Source organism: Sinocyclocheilus rhinocerous, unplaced genomic scaffold (genome assembly GCF_001515625.1).
Source record: "Sinocyclocheilus rhinocerous isolate Xijiao unplaced genomic scaffold, SAMN03320098_v1.1 scaffold357, whole genome shotgun sequence".
In the NCBI taxonomy this organism is placed as follows: domain Eukaryota; kingdom Metazoa; phylum Chordata; class Actinopteri; order Cypriniformes; family Cyprinidae; genus Sinocyclocheilus; species Sinocyclocheilus rhinocerous.
Window position 1 is genome coordinate 311,266 of NW_015649568.1, and position 17,244 is coordinate 328,509.

At 40.0% G+C, this 17,244-nt stretch overlaps 2 protein-coding genes across 2 annotated transcripts in view; both read right to left on the reverse strand.

The window, feature by feature from the left end:
• Nucleotides 1-13,795, reverse strand: part of kmt2e (lysine (K)-specific methyltransferase 2E) — a 44,079-nt gene extending 30,284 nt beyond the window's left edge. The window contains 2 exon segments of the mRNA XM_016515492.1: nt 1,904-2,088; nt 13,423-13,795. Coding sequence (XP_016370978.1) covers nt 1,904-1,974 — 71 coding nt within the window. The 5' untranslated portion in view covers nt 1,975-2,088; nt 13,423-13,795.
• The window catches only part of kdm7aa (lysine (K)-specific demethylase 7Aa), a 38,688-nt gene continuing 33,121 nt past the window's right edge, over nt 11,678-17,244 (reverse strand). Inside the window, exon 19 of the transcript XR_001636622.1 lies at nt 11,678-11,688. The gene's annotated coding sequence lies outside the window, so the exon portion shown is untranslated. The remainder of the gene's footprint in view (nt 11,689-17,244) is intronic.

Genomic DNA, 17,244 nt, shown 5'->3' on the forward strand with positions numbered 1-17,244 from the left:
TATAATTATGTTTAATTAAGCTGAGATATAGCACTATAAATTCTTAATTCATTTGCAACAAAACTATAAAGTTTTGTTGCAAATGGATGAAGACATTATAGTACTACAGTATATCTCAGCTCGCCCCTCAACATGCACGCGTTCGGAGTTTCGGCAGCGAATATTATATTGTGGCCGTTGTATTTTGATTCACAAAATAAAAAATATAAAAATTTAAATACAAAAATGAAATTTAAATTACCCTGCTTCTAAATAAATAAAGCAGTTATTTTTAGCCAAAAAGAATGAGAAACATCGGAAATAGTCATATTTTATTCAAGACATTACTATATGATATCAACATACATTTATCATTCTTACAATCACCGCCAGAATGTCCAACTTCACCATGATGAACTTAAAATTGGGTTCTATTATTTTTCCTCAACAGTTCTCACAAAACGAAATTAATTTCAAACACAAATTTGGTAAGAACAGAGTGGAAATTAGCAACACCAACATAACAGCAAAGCTAACGTTTTCTGTTAGTTTAAGCACAAACTAAGAAAAGTAAAATCAAACTTTAATGTGCCCATAATTAAGACCAAACTGAACCTGGTGTAATTATGGTGCATGCCGGCAATGTTGTCTCGACAGGGGCGGGGCGGGGCGTGGTGGAGGCGGGTCTTGGGTAGACGATATTATCGGATAGATAATATTATATAAATATAATATTATCTAAATATCAACTATTTAGGTTGGTCGAACAACATCCAGTTGACCTAAACAGAAATTCCCTATAAGCCCTTACAATCTAAGTACACTTGAAATAATACCAAGTGTTAGCCGGATCTCTAAAGATACAGTTGGTGTGCCCTATGCTCCATCTCAACTGAATTTTATCCCGTTACTAACCTGACGCAGGAAATGCGGTAACAAGGATACAACATAATCTACTAGAGTTAATAATTACAGAGTAAAACTGAATAAAATCAAATGTAACAATTTATTATCAGTCAGGTAAATATGTATCATGCCAATTACATAGCCAATTCAAAGACATCAAATCAATACAAAACATCAAATTCTCAAAGATGAATCTAAGAGTAAGATGCATACCTGACTTTTAGAAAAATACATAGTATGAAGTGTGTGGACACACTTCATACTATGGGCTCATTCTGACTGCAGAATCGCCCTGATCTTCTTGCAGTTTTCACTTAAATACCTTAAGACCAAGACAATCATCCCCCGAAATTGAGACAGAAATTAACAATTGAAATTTGCATTGATCAAGTAGAGTTAACACCTTTTGGGACAAAGTAATTTGCATGAAAGACACTGGGAAATGGCACACCCTCTATAGTGAGCCAAATATCTCTAAACTCTTAGGATCTGTATCACCTTTTAGTTTACTTGTAAGAATGAAACCATTGTACCAGACGCCCTGAGACTATTCAAATAATACCAAACATAACTGTAAATGTCACCTGCATTCACGTAGAACATTATATTCTACTATTGACTATTCTGAGTGAGCTGAGTGAAGGGAAGGAAGGGGATGAGGAGGAACCAATGCATATGTTAGAGACATTTTCCCGCATTTTCTCTCAGTGAGATGTGGAAACAGATGTCTGTATGTTAATGCACTGTGTGTGTATTGTCCGTCTCAGAAGATCAAAGTGTCTGAGGTTCTGTAATTCTTACAACTGAAAAATCATTTCTTTTTCTATGGGGATGCAGTAGCAGCAGAGCATGTTTCTGATGAGAAAGAAGCAGATAGATGAGAGAACGGAAGCGGTTGGTGGAAAAATCTGACTACAGATGCGTTTCTCTCTGCTGATGCAACCAGAGAATGAACAAAATGAAATGAACGGTAGTGATGAGTCAATATGAAAGGACAGAGAGAAAGAGAGAAACTCACTCTGAGCCTGCAGCCATGTCCAGGTACGAGGTGTTGGCCGTGTCCACCCCTACTGGGATGACTAAGCTCATGACGTTCTGTGCTGGGAGTCTCTTGTCCTACTGAGTCCAGAGCACAGCAATCCAAAACACTGAGGCATGTCAGCCACAGCACTCATTGCACACATCTAAGTGCATCCACAAGGCCTGCAAAAAGACAGAGGAAAAAAAATCACTTTTAAAGTTTGACAATCAACTTTACACTAGATATAACACAAACAGAGCCATATAAACGTGATGGGGCACATTCATAGACACTACACACAGACAGGGCACATATTACGAAACCTGGGTCATTACAGTTAGTATTGTAAACAGGATGTGGCTTTTTAAAGAGTAACTATGATTCATAAAACAAATATGAGGCCATGGTTGGCCCTGAGGCATGATATCACTCTTGCAGACATCAAGGGTTTCAGTTAACAGGAATACTATACATAAAATAACTTGTTACTTTAATTTTAAATAGATAAACAACTAAAGATCGGGTTTGTGCTTCAACATGTTGGTTTGGGTAAAGTTTCCTTAGCCCTAAAAGGGAAAAAATGTTTGAACATGTCCTTTGTAAGACATGGGAGGGGAAGTGAAGATTGTGTGGCAAAACCGCGTCCAATAACAGTGTTCGACCTTTGTAGAAACAACAAACAGGGTGAAGTGACTCCGCATCGACTCAAGGGGGCGCAGTTGCATGCTTGGTCACAGCCACCATGAAAGTGAAGGAGGAAGAGAGAGAGAGAGAGAGAGGAAATACAACATGGAGGCGGCCTTTTATATTTTCCGCTCTCATCCATAAACGTCCACTCATCTTGAGCGTGCACAGAGACGTGTGGTTGCCGCATTGCTTGCGAGAGGATTTGTGTGCAAAAGGCAGAAGCAAAAAAAACAAAGAATGGAAAGCTTAATGATTAAGCTTTGTATGTGTCGGGTAGAGGCAGACGAAGAGAAGCAGCTCTGTGGATAAAGGAGGGAACAGGCATTGACGGACATCAAAAGACAGCCGCAATAGCCAAACATGGGCTTCCCTTGCAAGTAACGTTTTAGTCCTGGTCAGAGGGGCTAAATATGTCACACTGACATTCTTCCCTGAACAACAAACAAGGTGACTGGTGACAAAGGAATTAAAGTATGTGAGTATGTGTGTGTGTGTTGTGGTGATAAGTGGGACTAGAGGACGGGCCAGATGCTGGGACATATAGTCTACAAATGAAACCTGGATTTTGGCAAGACTATTCAGCTACAAAACAGATAACAGGACGGAGGAATTCTAGCATTGTGCTAACGACTTCGCCTTACTAATCAATGTCAGTAAAAAAAAAAACTGTCCATCAATTATATGTATTAATAAAAAATATATTTTTAACATATATATTAGTTTTCAGTCCAATGATCCAGTAAGCGAATGCATTCAAACAATCCGTCCAAAACAGCGCTAATATAAAGGAAACCAGGCTGATTACATCAGATATTGCAGAGAGAACAGAGACTTGTGTAGCGTTTTCAGTGAATTATTCATTCCAGTGTGTTTCGCTTTTAAACACGAGCTCCGTCATATTCTGTGATTGTCTCTGAAGAGCGCGAGCCCTCACACGTCACACGCGCTGTGTGAAGTACAGACTGAATGGATTGCCAACACATCCCACCGCTGTATGGCCAGATGAGACGCAAACTACGGTTTCTCGACTGGATAACCAGTCTCGCTAGTAAAGTTTTGATAGATGAAGACTGCAATCAAGGTAAAGACGATTGCGGAGGCGTACACGAGTCGTACAGTAAGCACTCGTGAGTCGGTTATATTAATGCGTGTATGAGCGCTCTTGACGCACTGATCACACATTGTATTTATGCAGACATTTCCGTACATTCACAGTGTTTCCACACACATTCTCGATAATGTTTTGATGTGTATTTCACATGACATTGTCATGTGTATGTTGCTGTTTAGTTATTCTGAATGGATCCGTGTACTGTAGTAGATATATGCAGTCAGCAGGCGGTTGGTTTAGGTTTTTTTTGGCATCTCCATGTGGCCCTGTTCAGTATCGCAACTTGACTTCTCTAAAATGTAAAAAAGCTACTTGCTGTTGCACTGTACACATACTATACAATTCAGATATTTTATTTTTTTCTTTCATATGTGCTTATATGGGCTCCTTATATCATTTGGTTCTTTGGTGTCCTTTTGGTGTTTCCTTTTGGAGTACTTTTTTAGAAAGATGCATACATGTATATATATATATATATATACATACATATTTATATGCATTATTTCTTGAGACAATATATATTTTGCTATTTATATATTTGATATCTTATATTATCTTAATGTTTATTCAACATTTTAAGAATTATTTACCAAAGCAAACTGTGTAGAGCAATAAAAATTTGTTTTATTACATTTTATTCAAATAGGCCTAGGTGTCATGTGACAATCACTGAATCTTTTCTTTTTACTTTATATTTATATTTAAATAATTTGATGAACTAGCATCTTATTAAAAAGAAAACAAATATAAAACTGAAATTCAAAATAATCTAAATTGATTTAACTATTTACCCGCCAAAGCCAATTTTAATCCACATTTGTTTAATTTTGGACTTTGCATACCAAGACTGTGATCCAGATCACTGCAAATAAACATAACATGAACTCACATGCCTGCACACAACACACACCTTGACCAGCCTTAACATGCCCCTATAAATACACACACTTACACTTCCCTATGAGGGTGGCATGTCTTCTGCTCACTGTTTGGAAATAAGTTACAATGAGACTGTCATCTGCACATGCGGCATGTTGACTTCTAAACTGTGTGTGATGTGCGTGAGACATGTGTGTGCCCTATGTAGACCATAAAGAGAGAGGCTTTAATCTGACAACATGTGTCCATTAGTGTGTGATTTACTCTGTAGGCAAATCTTTTTTTTTTTTTTTGTCCAAGTCAGGTCGCTTTCACAAGCGCAGTGGGTCTGATATATTGGGGATGTTTCAACTGCTGTGAAAAATGAATGGAGTTTCACAGCTCTTGAAAAAGCACAGGAAATAATAGCTCTGTTCCAAATCTAGTGAACTGTCTTGCTGTCTTTTGTTTACATAGGCAGCTGTATCCTGAATTAATTGGAACCTAATAAGTGACTGATTTGGAATGCTATACATAAGCAGTAGTGATGCGCGGATGAGCTAAAACGTCACCCGAATCTGCAGCTTCAAATAAATTATCACTAATAAGCAGCATTATGACTGTCCACACCAATAGAGACCAGGAGGCGCCACTCACAATTGATCTGAATTCAGTTTTGATGTTAGCAAAATACAGATCACACATAAAACCTAATTACACTGAAGTATATGCCTTTTCTATCTATATCTCAACTGATTCCACTATGATGGATGTACTACATATGTTAAATTTTAGCATGAGGATTTAAGGAAAAACCCTAGACTTTTTTTTTAAACCGTTAAAAACAAACAAACAAACAAACAAACAAAAAACTCTTAATTCAGCTGTTTCAGGCCAGTCAGGTTTTTTTTAATAGAACCCATTCAATATGTTTCTATAATAATAATTTGATTTTATTAAGTTATAAAAACAAATCAATAAAGAAATATTTATATAGTTATGTAATATAGTAATATTGTACTACAAAAAATTAATTAATTAATAAATAATAATAATTATTACTATTATCATTACTACTACTATTATTTTATTTTACAGAACAGTAAAATTACAATGCCAATATTCATGGATGTAAGCTTAGCAAAACAAAACAGTTCAATTACTGACTTGCTGTTCACATGACAATGTGTAGTAAGCGTAATACATATCCACAAAAGATTTACAGTATTTAGATTGTAATAAATGGTATTTTAACTTTGGTTGTTTGGAGAACAGCTAGAAACAATATTGTTGTTGTTTTTATACCCAAGTCCAAGCTGAATTTCAGGGTTTGGAAAGGGGGAATGGAGACCATTCTTCAAAAACTAAATCCTGTAGGACACACTGACCACAGGTGCCCTAAAATGCTCCCTAAGTAGGCAGCTTACTATTTTTGGAACAGAGCTTAAGTTACAATGCCCTCTTCATGAAGGCGTAACAAACAAAGGAAAAAGCAAACGAGAGACAACATTGTGTTGTGTAATAAACCCATTTCCCTTAGAAAGCATACAGTGATCTCTTTCCAGCTTTCTCACACAGAGTCTGTTCTTCTTGGCCTCAGCAGGGCAATCCTGCCGTCACTGCTCAGGAATGTACGCGTGCGCACTTCCTCTCCGCACACACACACACACACAGAGATAACCATCACATATGTTCTCCAAACAGCCAAATGCACCCTTTCTTTTCCCTCAAACACACACACGCATATATCATCAAAAATCACCCTCCTCGAAAATGTAAAAGGGAGGTGTGGAAAAATCTAGTACAGTAGAGCATTCCTGGCTAAATCCAAGCATTCAGACTGCCTCCGACACGCCCATTTCCTTTAGTAGAACCGTCTGCCACTCATGAGGCACACAGCCAGAGAGAGAGGGAGGAAAATAAAAAGAAAGAAAAGCGCTTCCCTGCCCTACCCGGATTTCTTTCCCTCCCCTTTGCACTTCCTAAATAAGCCCTTGACAGTCAGAGGGGAAGGGAGCGGTGGACGGGGAGGGAAAAGGGGGAGATGGCTGTGGAATACGAGACCAATTAAATGGTCATGAGGAAAGAGAAGCCATTTAAAAAGCCTATGAAAAGATAAGCAGCTTTCGAAACAAATATATAAAACACACGCAATGTTATGCATCACATGTAATATTCCTTTTCCTCTGTCCTGTCCTTCCAGTGGCTCCCAAACTATCCATCGAAGGAATGAAGATGAGAAAGCATTTCTGGCACAGAAACTGTCAGCTGAATCCAACTGTTTTCCCTCCTCTCTCTGTATAGACACAATGTTGTACGGGAAGCTCCTCCTTCCAGCAGCTCGCTACAGCAGGCAGGGAAACCCACAGACTCATGTAGGAGTGTCAACACATGTTTTCTTCCTTTCTCTCCCCGTTTCTCCCTCGCTCTCTCCCACAGTCATTTTCCTGGTTCACTTTGTCTGATTTTCAGCGGGGAGTGATGGAAATAGAGCAGGCTTCCAAACGCTAGCCCCGGCGATGTGACTTCACACCATTCTCGCAGGCTGAAGTCATTGCAGCCTACACTACACTGAGGCTTTAAACAACTTCGTGCCTCAAAAATGCACGAACGTATGCCGAGAGCTTTTCCTGACTGTCATTGATAAAGATGCATGAGGTACGAGGTCGTGTCATCTTGTTCGCGTCTTCCTGCGAGACAAATACGCCACAATCCGAGAACAATCACGCACCGTCAGTGCTGTAGAGACAAATAATAACTTGGTGGATGATAAAACAGGTGAAAAAAATTCACAGACCTGAGCCACGTCCAGAGGCCAGAATTTCATAAAGACCTCAGGGTGGGCTCTTTTGACTTGGGCCAGTAAGCAAGGACATGTCTTGGGCATGTATTTTATCTTGGCCTTTCTAACAAGCGTTAATGAGCACACTTGACATTCTTAAATTAGATAAGGATGACTGATGACAAACAAAATCAATGATGCACATCCCCCATCTAGAAAAGCGTGTTTCATCAAGAAAACCAGATTATTATTATTTCTGAAGAAAATTTGAAAGATGCCTGCCATAGCGATAATCACAGCTACAATGCTAGGTTGTTGCTAGGTCGTTTCTGAGAGATTTCAAGTATGTTGCTATGTGGTTGCATACTGGCCGAGTCGAAGTCTCTAAGATATTCTGGTCCCTAAATATGGCCTGTGATTACAAGGTCAAAAAATCTTGATGAATTGTTCACAGCAAGGTAATTACAATCCATTTAGAAAACAGACTGCATGAATTTTCATTTCAAGCTGGTTTGTTCAAATATCTGCCTTAGCAAACCATTAAAACCCAAACAAAGACAAATTTCCTCCCTCATATTTAATAGCAGTTTTGGAGTATCAGTGTATGCACATGAACGGATGTGCAGGAGTCAAATCAGTCAGTCACAATAGTGCCATGGGCGAAAAGGACAGTCAGGGCCACTCAGACTTCATGATGGCACAGCTACATGATTTTCAAGCCTAGCTCGCACCATTACATCACAAACACCCCACAATAACAATCAATCACACATTTTTAAATGAGTAGGATGAGGTGCTGCACCCTTGCCTGTCTGCTCTATGGGACACCTGTCATGTAGGTAGGGCCCGTTGAGAGAGCTCGGTTACAGCCAGCAAACAAAAACAGGTTACCTGAGCCCACAGCTCCTCCCTGCACATCTCTCACGTGACCTTATGGCACTAACAGGCCTCCCGGTGGAACTAGCCACCAGCATACACGCTTAACCACACCTCAGCTCAATAAAACATGGGCTCTACATATAAAAACACAGTATCTTGTAAGTTTTGCATCTCATACAAGTCGAGAAAACCGGAAAGGCTCTGGAGTGTGTTTTGTCAGGTTTTAGCATGTGTGTGTGTCCCAGTGTGCATAGATGCGTCACCTGAGACTGCGATTCTGAGCCACCTGCCTCTCTCTCCCTTTATAACCTCCATCTCGTCCACTTTACTTCTCCATCCCTCTGTCAACACAGACACACACACACAGCGTTGAGTCACCCATGTGCAGTGAGGCTAGAATGCGTGTGTGACGTGACAACCTGACAGACAGGATGGTGAATGCAGCTGCTGCTGAGCTGTTTATGCTGATCGGAATTGCATGTTTCAAACATTCAGGCAGATATGTTCTGAAATAAAGTCAAAATAATAGAATATATAACTTTATTATGCCCTAGTACAATAAGAATCTTCACTTCTTATATCAGTTGTCATATACAAGCTTAACCTTTCCATGCATCCCTAGGATGCAATGACCTTAAAAAAAGACAGGTTATGCAAAACATGAGACCGTCGAGTGTTCATTCGGAACTCTTCAAGTTCATCCGCCGTGTTTTCGTCCAATGAGACACAGCGTGGTTGAAATGCACTACGTTTACCATTTAAAAACAAGCCAGGTTTTTGCAGCAAAGCAAGCTTCTGCTTCATTCTCCGCGTGGATCACTTCCCTCTGGTGTCGCTGTCGGAGTTGTGAGCTGTGTGTTGATGTGCGTAGGCTGATGTTCCATCCTCTTTACACAGCTGCACAGCCTCGCTGTGATGTCACACCACTACATGCCAACGATTGGACCTCCACCTACAGGAAACGCCTGTCAGAAAGCCACAGCCTGCACTGTACATGGTCTGCTCCTCTCGTTATCTGCATTCAACCATAGGTTTGAGCTTTTCCATGCAAAAAAAGTTGCCACAGACAAAAATGTAGTATTCGTGGAGCAAATCAGCATTTATACAATAGATGACAAATCCATTCTTAATGGCCATCTTGAATCCCAACCATGGTGCTGTCCTGAAGAAAAAGGGTCCAAAGCATGTGTTTGGCAAGAGTCTCAGACCATCATCTCACCCGTGGCTGCCAAAGTTTGCACCACAGAGGCCAGTCTCACGGTCTGCTCCTCTCGTTATCTGCATTCAAGCATAGGTTTGAGCTTTTCCATGCAAAAAAAGTTGCCACAGACAAAAATATAGTATTCGTGGAGCAAATCAGCATTTATACAATAGATGACAAATCCATTCTTAATGGCCATCTTGAATCCCAACCATGGTGCTGTCCTGAAGAAAAAGGGTCCAAAGCATGTGTTTGGCAAGAGTCTCAGACCATCATCTCACCCGTGGCTGCCAAAGTTTGCACCACAGAGGCCAGTCTCACAGTTTGGCTAAGGAAATCATTTAGCACATATCACTGGATTCTACAAGAAATACACACAAATTGGCGTTTTAAAAAAGCTGTTGGAGCAATGCCTTAGTTTTTATAACGGAAAGCCTTTCCAAATATGACCATAGTGCCAAAAGTTATAGGAACAGCGCTGCGGTTAACAAAGGCAGCAATTAAGTGATTTCTATTGATGAAAACACATTTACAACATTAACGTATGTTACGCAGGATGAGGGCTATTCTACCTGCCTCCAAAAGCTACAACAACACATGCATATAAAACGTGTGATAAAACGCATAAACATCAGCATTCTTGTGCGGCGTGATGGCTTGACCCGCTGGATAACTGAAGCCCCCGATGAAGAGCTATCAGTTCACGCACAAGCAGTCACTCGCATTCCTATCCAAGATCAAGATGACCTTTTTGCAGCATCATCGTCTAATTCATTACGCATTAGGGCCCATGTTTACCCCATCAAACCGCTCTGATGAATAACCACATTCTTCTGGACCTGTAAACTCCCCGCTGACCAGAGGGAGGGAGCAGTAATCATGAGAGAAATATGACAGCTGTGTGGGTTGCGCTCTTTTCAATACTGCAGTAAACTCAACAGCATCCTCAAATAAAGTTGTACTCCTTGGTGTGGCCGTTAAACCAAAACTGTAATTGCTGAGTAGTTTTAAGATGCAGATGGTTGTACGTGAGCTCTAGAAACATCTCATTTCCTGTTAATACTTTAGGTGAGGCAATGCACACATCTAGGTTTCTGGTACAGCACAACCTTTCCTTTCATAGTCAAGAATCTCCAGTAAGGTAAACTATGTGACAAAAGAATTTCCTAGAGTTGGGTGGTATGACGAAATTCTTATTTCACAATATGAGTAATTTTATTTCACAAAGAAGCTATTTTTGTAATTTTAGTTATTCTTAATTACAAATTAGAAACAATGTGCAAATAACAATAGGAGAAATACAATATAAGAAAGATATAAATGAAACAAATAGCCTATTGCTTCAAGTTTTTCAGGTACAGCAGGTCTATTTAACAGTATCATGTAAGAAATACTGCAGAAATCAAATCGAACGAAAAAACACTGAACAGTCTTCACTGTATTAATTATATTCATATTTTTTTATTAAAGACATTGCAATGTCTTAAAAATATTAACAGCATTTTGTGTGTATTTGAACGTTCAAGCACAATAAGCTGTGAAATAGAACTCATTCTGAGGAGTCAACGGAAGAACCGTTTTTTTAAATTATTTACGATTATTTATTTATTGCTATAACATTGTGTAACACTATTTACATATCGTAGAATAGCAAAAACCTCTATCGATGAAACGGTACATATATCGTCATACCGCCCAGGCCTAGAATGTATTGTGTTGTGAAACAAGGAAGGAAGAAGATTAGTTGTTTGAGCGAGATTGAAGTTTGTCTGTGCTACTATGAAACAAAGATGAGTAAGTGCCAGTAATAAATCCCTTATTGTTCCTTCCACAAAGGGCTGCATGTTTATACTTTTACTTAATTCCAGTGTGACATCTTGCCAACACCTGTCTCATGTTTAGCACACTTAAACTTGTAGTAAAGACAACAATTATCTGTTTATCCTCTATGAAAACAACCATTTGAAGGGGGAACCCTTTTGTTGAACACTGTAAGGGCAACAACGACAGATCACTTGTCGTTTATTATACTTTGCTTCATGAATGAGCTGAGATTTGAGTGTCGTACATACATTTATGATGGTTTATCTAGGTTTAGCAACAAGGCTGCACATCTAGCACACTCATGTGGTTCAGTTTATGTGCTAAAGCGTTCAGTGAACGCAAGCTATAATCATATTTGGTGAAACACAGCAATGTATTTTTCTGGTGTGTGTTGTGCACTTGCCTGTGGGTGAGTGTGTTGGCGCTGCAGTGTGTGTGAGCTGATCTAGGGGTGTGGAGGCTTTCATTCCCACAACATCAACTCATCCGCCATTTTCACTAAGCACCTGAGAGGAAATACTGCGCTCGAAGACTCGCTGAAATTTGACAGAAAACGGCCAAGATCACAAGAAACCCGCCTTTTCACATATGCTTAAGTATCTATTTGTCAAATGCGCTGTTTTTGTGCTGGAACGAAGTGTTTGCGTCGTTTCTGCGTAGCTAGCGATTCTGACTGACGACGACTAGCTAACCTCAACTTGCCTCACAATGTAACGTTACGCGATTATATGAGGGGGAAAGTGCGTTTTAACGACTTCGTTTGGCGTTTAAATAACCAAATGATCTGTTAGCACGTCTACATTGCTAAACCAAACGCGTCGGGTCGACTAATTAATCAACATCCTCGCAAACAGCTAGTCGGTGAAGCTAAATGCTTAGCTTGTTATGCTAATGCGCATCGATATGATACACTGGAGCATTTAATTTCCTTACATAGAGGTATAAATCAAATTTCCAACAATAAATATCAAACCCTAATCGTCCTAAACCTAAAAACGCGTCGAGTGACGGTTTATTGGCTACAAATGGCATAACTGCGCAGTTCGATGGTAAAGCAGCGCGGTTCTGGTCCAGTTTGAGGAAAAGCTAAAGCAGATCTGACTACATGAACCGAGCCCGAACCCCTCCCCCACGCCTGCAGCACTCATCAGCACACAACCACACAAAACACATCAGGCAGACACTAAATAAGCGCTCATTTTCTGTCCTCTTTGCTAACTCTATGCATTATTATGCTAAGCAGCACTAAGTCTTATTCTCTGCAGCGATTAGAGCAAGTCCAAAAACAATAGATTAAAATCACATATCCTATTTTAGATGGCCTTACTACTATGAGTCAGTGCCAGTCAATAGGCTTAAAAAGTGTGTTTGTGGGCTGGGTATGGGGTAAGAGTGGACCTAGTGAATGGTTAGCTGGAGTTGAGAGGTGTAAACAAAAGCCCTGTTGTTGCAGGCTCTGTCAGAGCACAACGTGCCATTTTAAACATTTCACACCTCTCATTCTCTAAAATGCACAACAAAAACACGTGTATATAGTTGTAAACGTGTGCATATCACCGTCAGGATTGTAGATAAGTGGCGGGAGCAACATGTCGTGGGACGTGACCACGACTTCACCAAACGTGAAACACTCGAGCAGTTTTTTTGCAGCACATCCCAGCATCTAAAGAGATTATTGAAGTTTTGAGCTGTTTCTTTCTTGGCTGGCTAACTTGCTAGCATAATACCAGTGACTGCTGGTGTTGCTAGCAGCTTTACAACAACGCAAGAGAAACGACAACGAGTTTCCGCTACTCTTGTGTGCCGCTTTTCTGGTTGCTACCACTATAAAACAGCGATACAATTTAAGATCTTTCCTTCTGTGAGGCATTAAAGGTGGGTGTGAGCTAGCTAGCCACCTTAGCTGCTAAATTAAGTCATACACTGCTCGGATTGCCCTCTTTACAACAAGTCAGGTGGGATTTAACGTTATACCTCAAAAGGAGGGCTGACAAATGCACAGCGGCGTTGTAATTACATCTAATTTTAACAAACTATTAATACAAGCTCATTAAAGCCAATTTCAGCATCCACACGAGGAAGGGACCCTCTTCAGCAAGTCACTTAGCCACTGGCATCAAACAACCGTCTCTAATAAACAAGCAGATAGCTGTAGGATTTCGGCAGGTACTTACCGTTGATGTCCACTGTAATAACTGTGAATAGAGACACGGGGGACTCGGGTGAGACCCCGCCGCCTGATCTAACAGTTACCACACAACCAAAACAATACTTCGCTCTCCACCGCGGATGTGTAACAAAGCTTTACAAATCGCGCTATTTCGCACCTGTATTTCGCTTCGTGGTGCTCTAATCCAAAAGTACAGTTAGAGTCTGTTAAAGCCCGATAATTTTGTCCGTATCTGTGCCGACAGTTAGAAACTGGATCCCTTCAATCCTGTCTCTTTTCCCTGTGCAAAAATGGCGGCCCTGGCAGAAGTGCCGTGACTCCGCCTCCCCCCGCTCACCCCCGCCCGGCTCTCTGTCACTGCGCGCTCCGCCTCTACATTCCGCGGGGTTTCCCAGCGGCCAGCGCAGAACCTCAGGGGCGCGGGCTGGAGAGAGAGAGAGAGAGAGAGAGAGAGAGTTCATCCACGGCGAGCATTCTTCTCATCATACAGTCCAAACACAGGACCAGTGTTGCCAACTTAGCAATTTTGTTGCTAAATTTAGCAACTTTTCAGACTACCTTAGCAACTTTTTCTTCCAAAAGCACCTAGCAACAAATTTAGCTATTTTTAAAAATTTATTTGGCAGCTTTTAGCAACTTTTGAATAGTGACTCAAACGATAAAAAGGCACAATTTACCATTTAAATTACACAAAAAGAGGAAACCAGAGATGCCTAGCAGTACACACGTTACAGGAATTAAGATAGCTGCTATTTGCAATTGTTTAATAGTAATAATAATAATAATTGAATACTGTTATTTTTCATTTATGAGACACTTTGTTAGTAGCTTGTACCTGCGATTGTTGATGAGTTACACTGTTTCTTATAGTACACTGTAAGAAAAATATGCAGAAAAATGGAAAAGGTGCTAGTAATTTTCCAGGACATTATCCGTTATCCGTTGTAACCCGAAAACACAAAATACAATGCGTAATTTAAAATGCAGGTACAAAAACCTGTGGAAAAATCAATCCAGAAAATTCCTTCATATTAACACAGTAGATTGTGCATTATTTTTTACTTTTCTTAGAGTGCAGCATACTAACTAACTACTAATAAACTGCTTTAAAGTATAACACTTAAATTGTAATCGTTCAAAATGTGTAAGTTTTTGATAATTCAATGGATTTAAAAAGTCATTTATATTTTAATATTATATTATGCATTTATATTGTTACGAACAAATCTAAATTAACATATATAAAATATATATATGTTTTTGCTGAGATTTGACAATTTTGCATCGTGATTACGTAATGACGTCATCACGCAACGTCATCACAACATCATTTAGCAAATTTTAGCAACAAATCAACCTTTCTTTAGCAACTTCCCCTGAAAATTAATATACACACACAAAGAAAAACAAGTAGATAGAAAATAAAACATGGAACGCTAGTGTTTTTTTGTTTTTAAATAAAAAAGATAAATAGATAATTAAAATTGTTTATTATGATAAATAAAAAGTGCTAGAGTTAGAGGGTCAAATAAAGATAGAACAGATGTGTTATTTTAGCAACAAATCAACCTTTCTTTAGCAACTTCCCCTGAAAATTAGTTGGCAACACTGCATAGGACTCTGCAGCCCGCTGTGGAGAAATAAGCCTGAAGGCTCGTCCTAGCGAGATGAATGCCTAAAGAAGGGAAAAAATAATGGATAAAAAAATACTGCAATTAAGATTATAGTGAGTCACTTATTACATTTAGCAGACGCTTTTATCCAAAGCGACTTACAAATGAGGAAGCAATCAAAACTAACAAAAGAAGAAACCCTCAACACAAAAGGACTTCCCAACTGAATTTCAAGTACTTGTCGTTTTGTAGTATAAACAATGAGGAATGAGGAAAAAGTGAACTTCAAAAACCAAGTTGATGCACTTAATTAACTGAGAACATTTTTTTTGAAATAGCCCCCTATACCCTTATATAGTGCATTATCTGATGGGACAGCCATTTGTAATGGTGTCCAAAACCATAGTGGACATTATCGAGTGCACTCATTCAATCCCACAATGCACCTCGTCTTGCCAGAAGATCCCAGCACTTCCACTGCACTCAGTGTCCGAATTCGCTTACTCGTATTTATTCTCAGTGGACTATATTAGATGGAGTAATATAGGGAATAGTGAATGGGGGTGATTTCGGTTACAGCCGAAGTGTTGGATACTTCATGCACTCAACTGTCACAGTTTTTCCATACTTAGCGGACTTTGATGCTGGATGACAAAATAACTTAGTACGCTAGAGTGCATAGTGTATAAACACATATTTAGGGACACAACTGCTGTTGCTAAGGTGTTCTGGATGGTTGATAAGTGGTCATGAGGTAGAAGAGTTCACCTGATATTTTGGTTTCTAAATATGGCTCGGGGCCCTCCTTCAGTATAAATCTATGGGATTTGTTTGCTCAACCACCAGGCAAAAATGCAGTTGCAAGTAATAGAAGTAATAGCAGTGTAAGCCACATGATTTGAGGTGACATTCATGTCCTAGCACAAATGATGCATCCCAAAATTTGTCTGAATCCCTAAACCTAAGGGTGTGTTCATACTTGTCATGTTTGGTTTGATTAAAATGAACCCTGGTGCAATTGCTCTGTTAGTGCGGTTTGTTTGAGTAAGTGTGAACGCTGCCATCCAAGCCCTGGTGCGCACCAAACAAGCGGACCGAGACCGCTAAGGGTGTTCACACTTGTAGTTCGGTTTGTTTGGTTCATTTGGTCCAGACCAAAAAGGAAAATGATACATTTGGTCCTGGTCCGCTTAGTGTTCACATTGCCATTTTTGACAGCGAACCTAAAGACACAGAACCTAAAGGCATAGTGATACGTTCACAACCTGATTTGTCAGCTTGAATGACGTATATATCGTGACGGAACTCACCGAATACCCCAAACAAAAGGTGCGTTAGACTTAAAGCGGCAGTTTGAATGAAATATGAATGCAACACGGACCAAATACTTCTAAACAAACCAAAAACAGGAAGTAATGACAAGATGCGACGTTTTGCGACATGATTTGACGACGTGGAACGAGCGGTGTATCCAAAACAAAATGAGCAGAGGGCAAACGTGGAGCAACGAGGAGGTAAAGTGCCTTTGGGCTCTTCGTGAGTTCGCATGTGGTGAAAATAAAAGTACATGCAGCGCGCAGTCCAGCAGACGGCGTTAAGTGTATTCGACTTAGGCCCTGTCCCAAATGGAACACTTCATGCGCACTTTCGGTCTTGCGGACTGACAATGGCCGCCGCATGCGCGTGTCCGTTAAGTCAAAGACTATAGAATACCCAAGACGTGTCACTTGTATAGTTCTGAATGGGGAAAAATGCAATGCTCAATATGGCCGCTCAATCGCAGGAAGCCCCGCCTTCTGAATGAAAGAGCCAATCGCTAATCGGTAAAGTCAACGCGTCACTGCAGCTGCCGTTAGAAGTCCCGGTTGCTATAGAAACAGTCAGCGTTCTGAGACATGCGCTCAGGGCTGCGCATGCACACTGGCTTATCTAGCCTGAATAATAAGCTTTTTATAACGCTATTTGAGCAAAATAAACAACATTTATGACACAGTTGATATCAGATTTCTTTGGTGATTAAAAATATGAAATTTAATCGCAAGCTTAGTGAACAGTTCTGTAGAATTTTATGTTTTCCCATTCAAAGAGATAGGAGATGCACTTGCATGCCCGAGAGGCGTTTCAAAGATGGACTGCCGAGTGACATGACTTGTCTTAAAGGGACTTTGGTTAAGTCCACGAGGGACCGTAGGGTGTCCCATTCGTCATTTTAG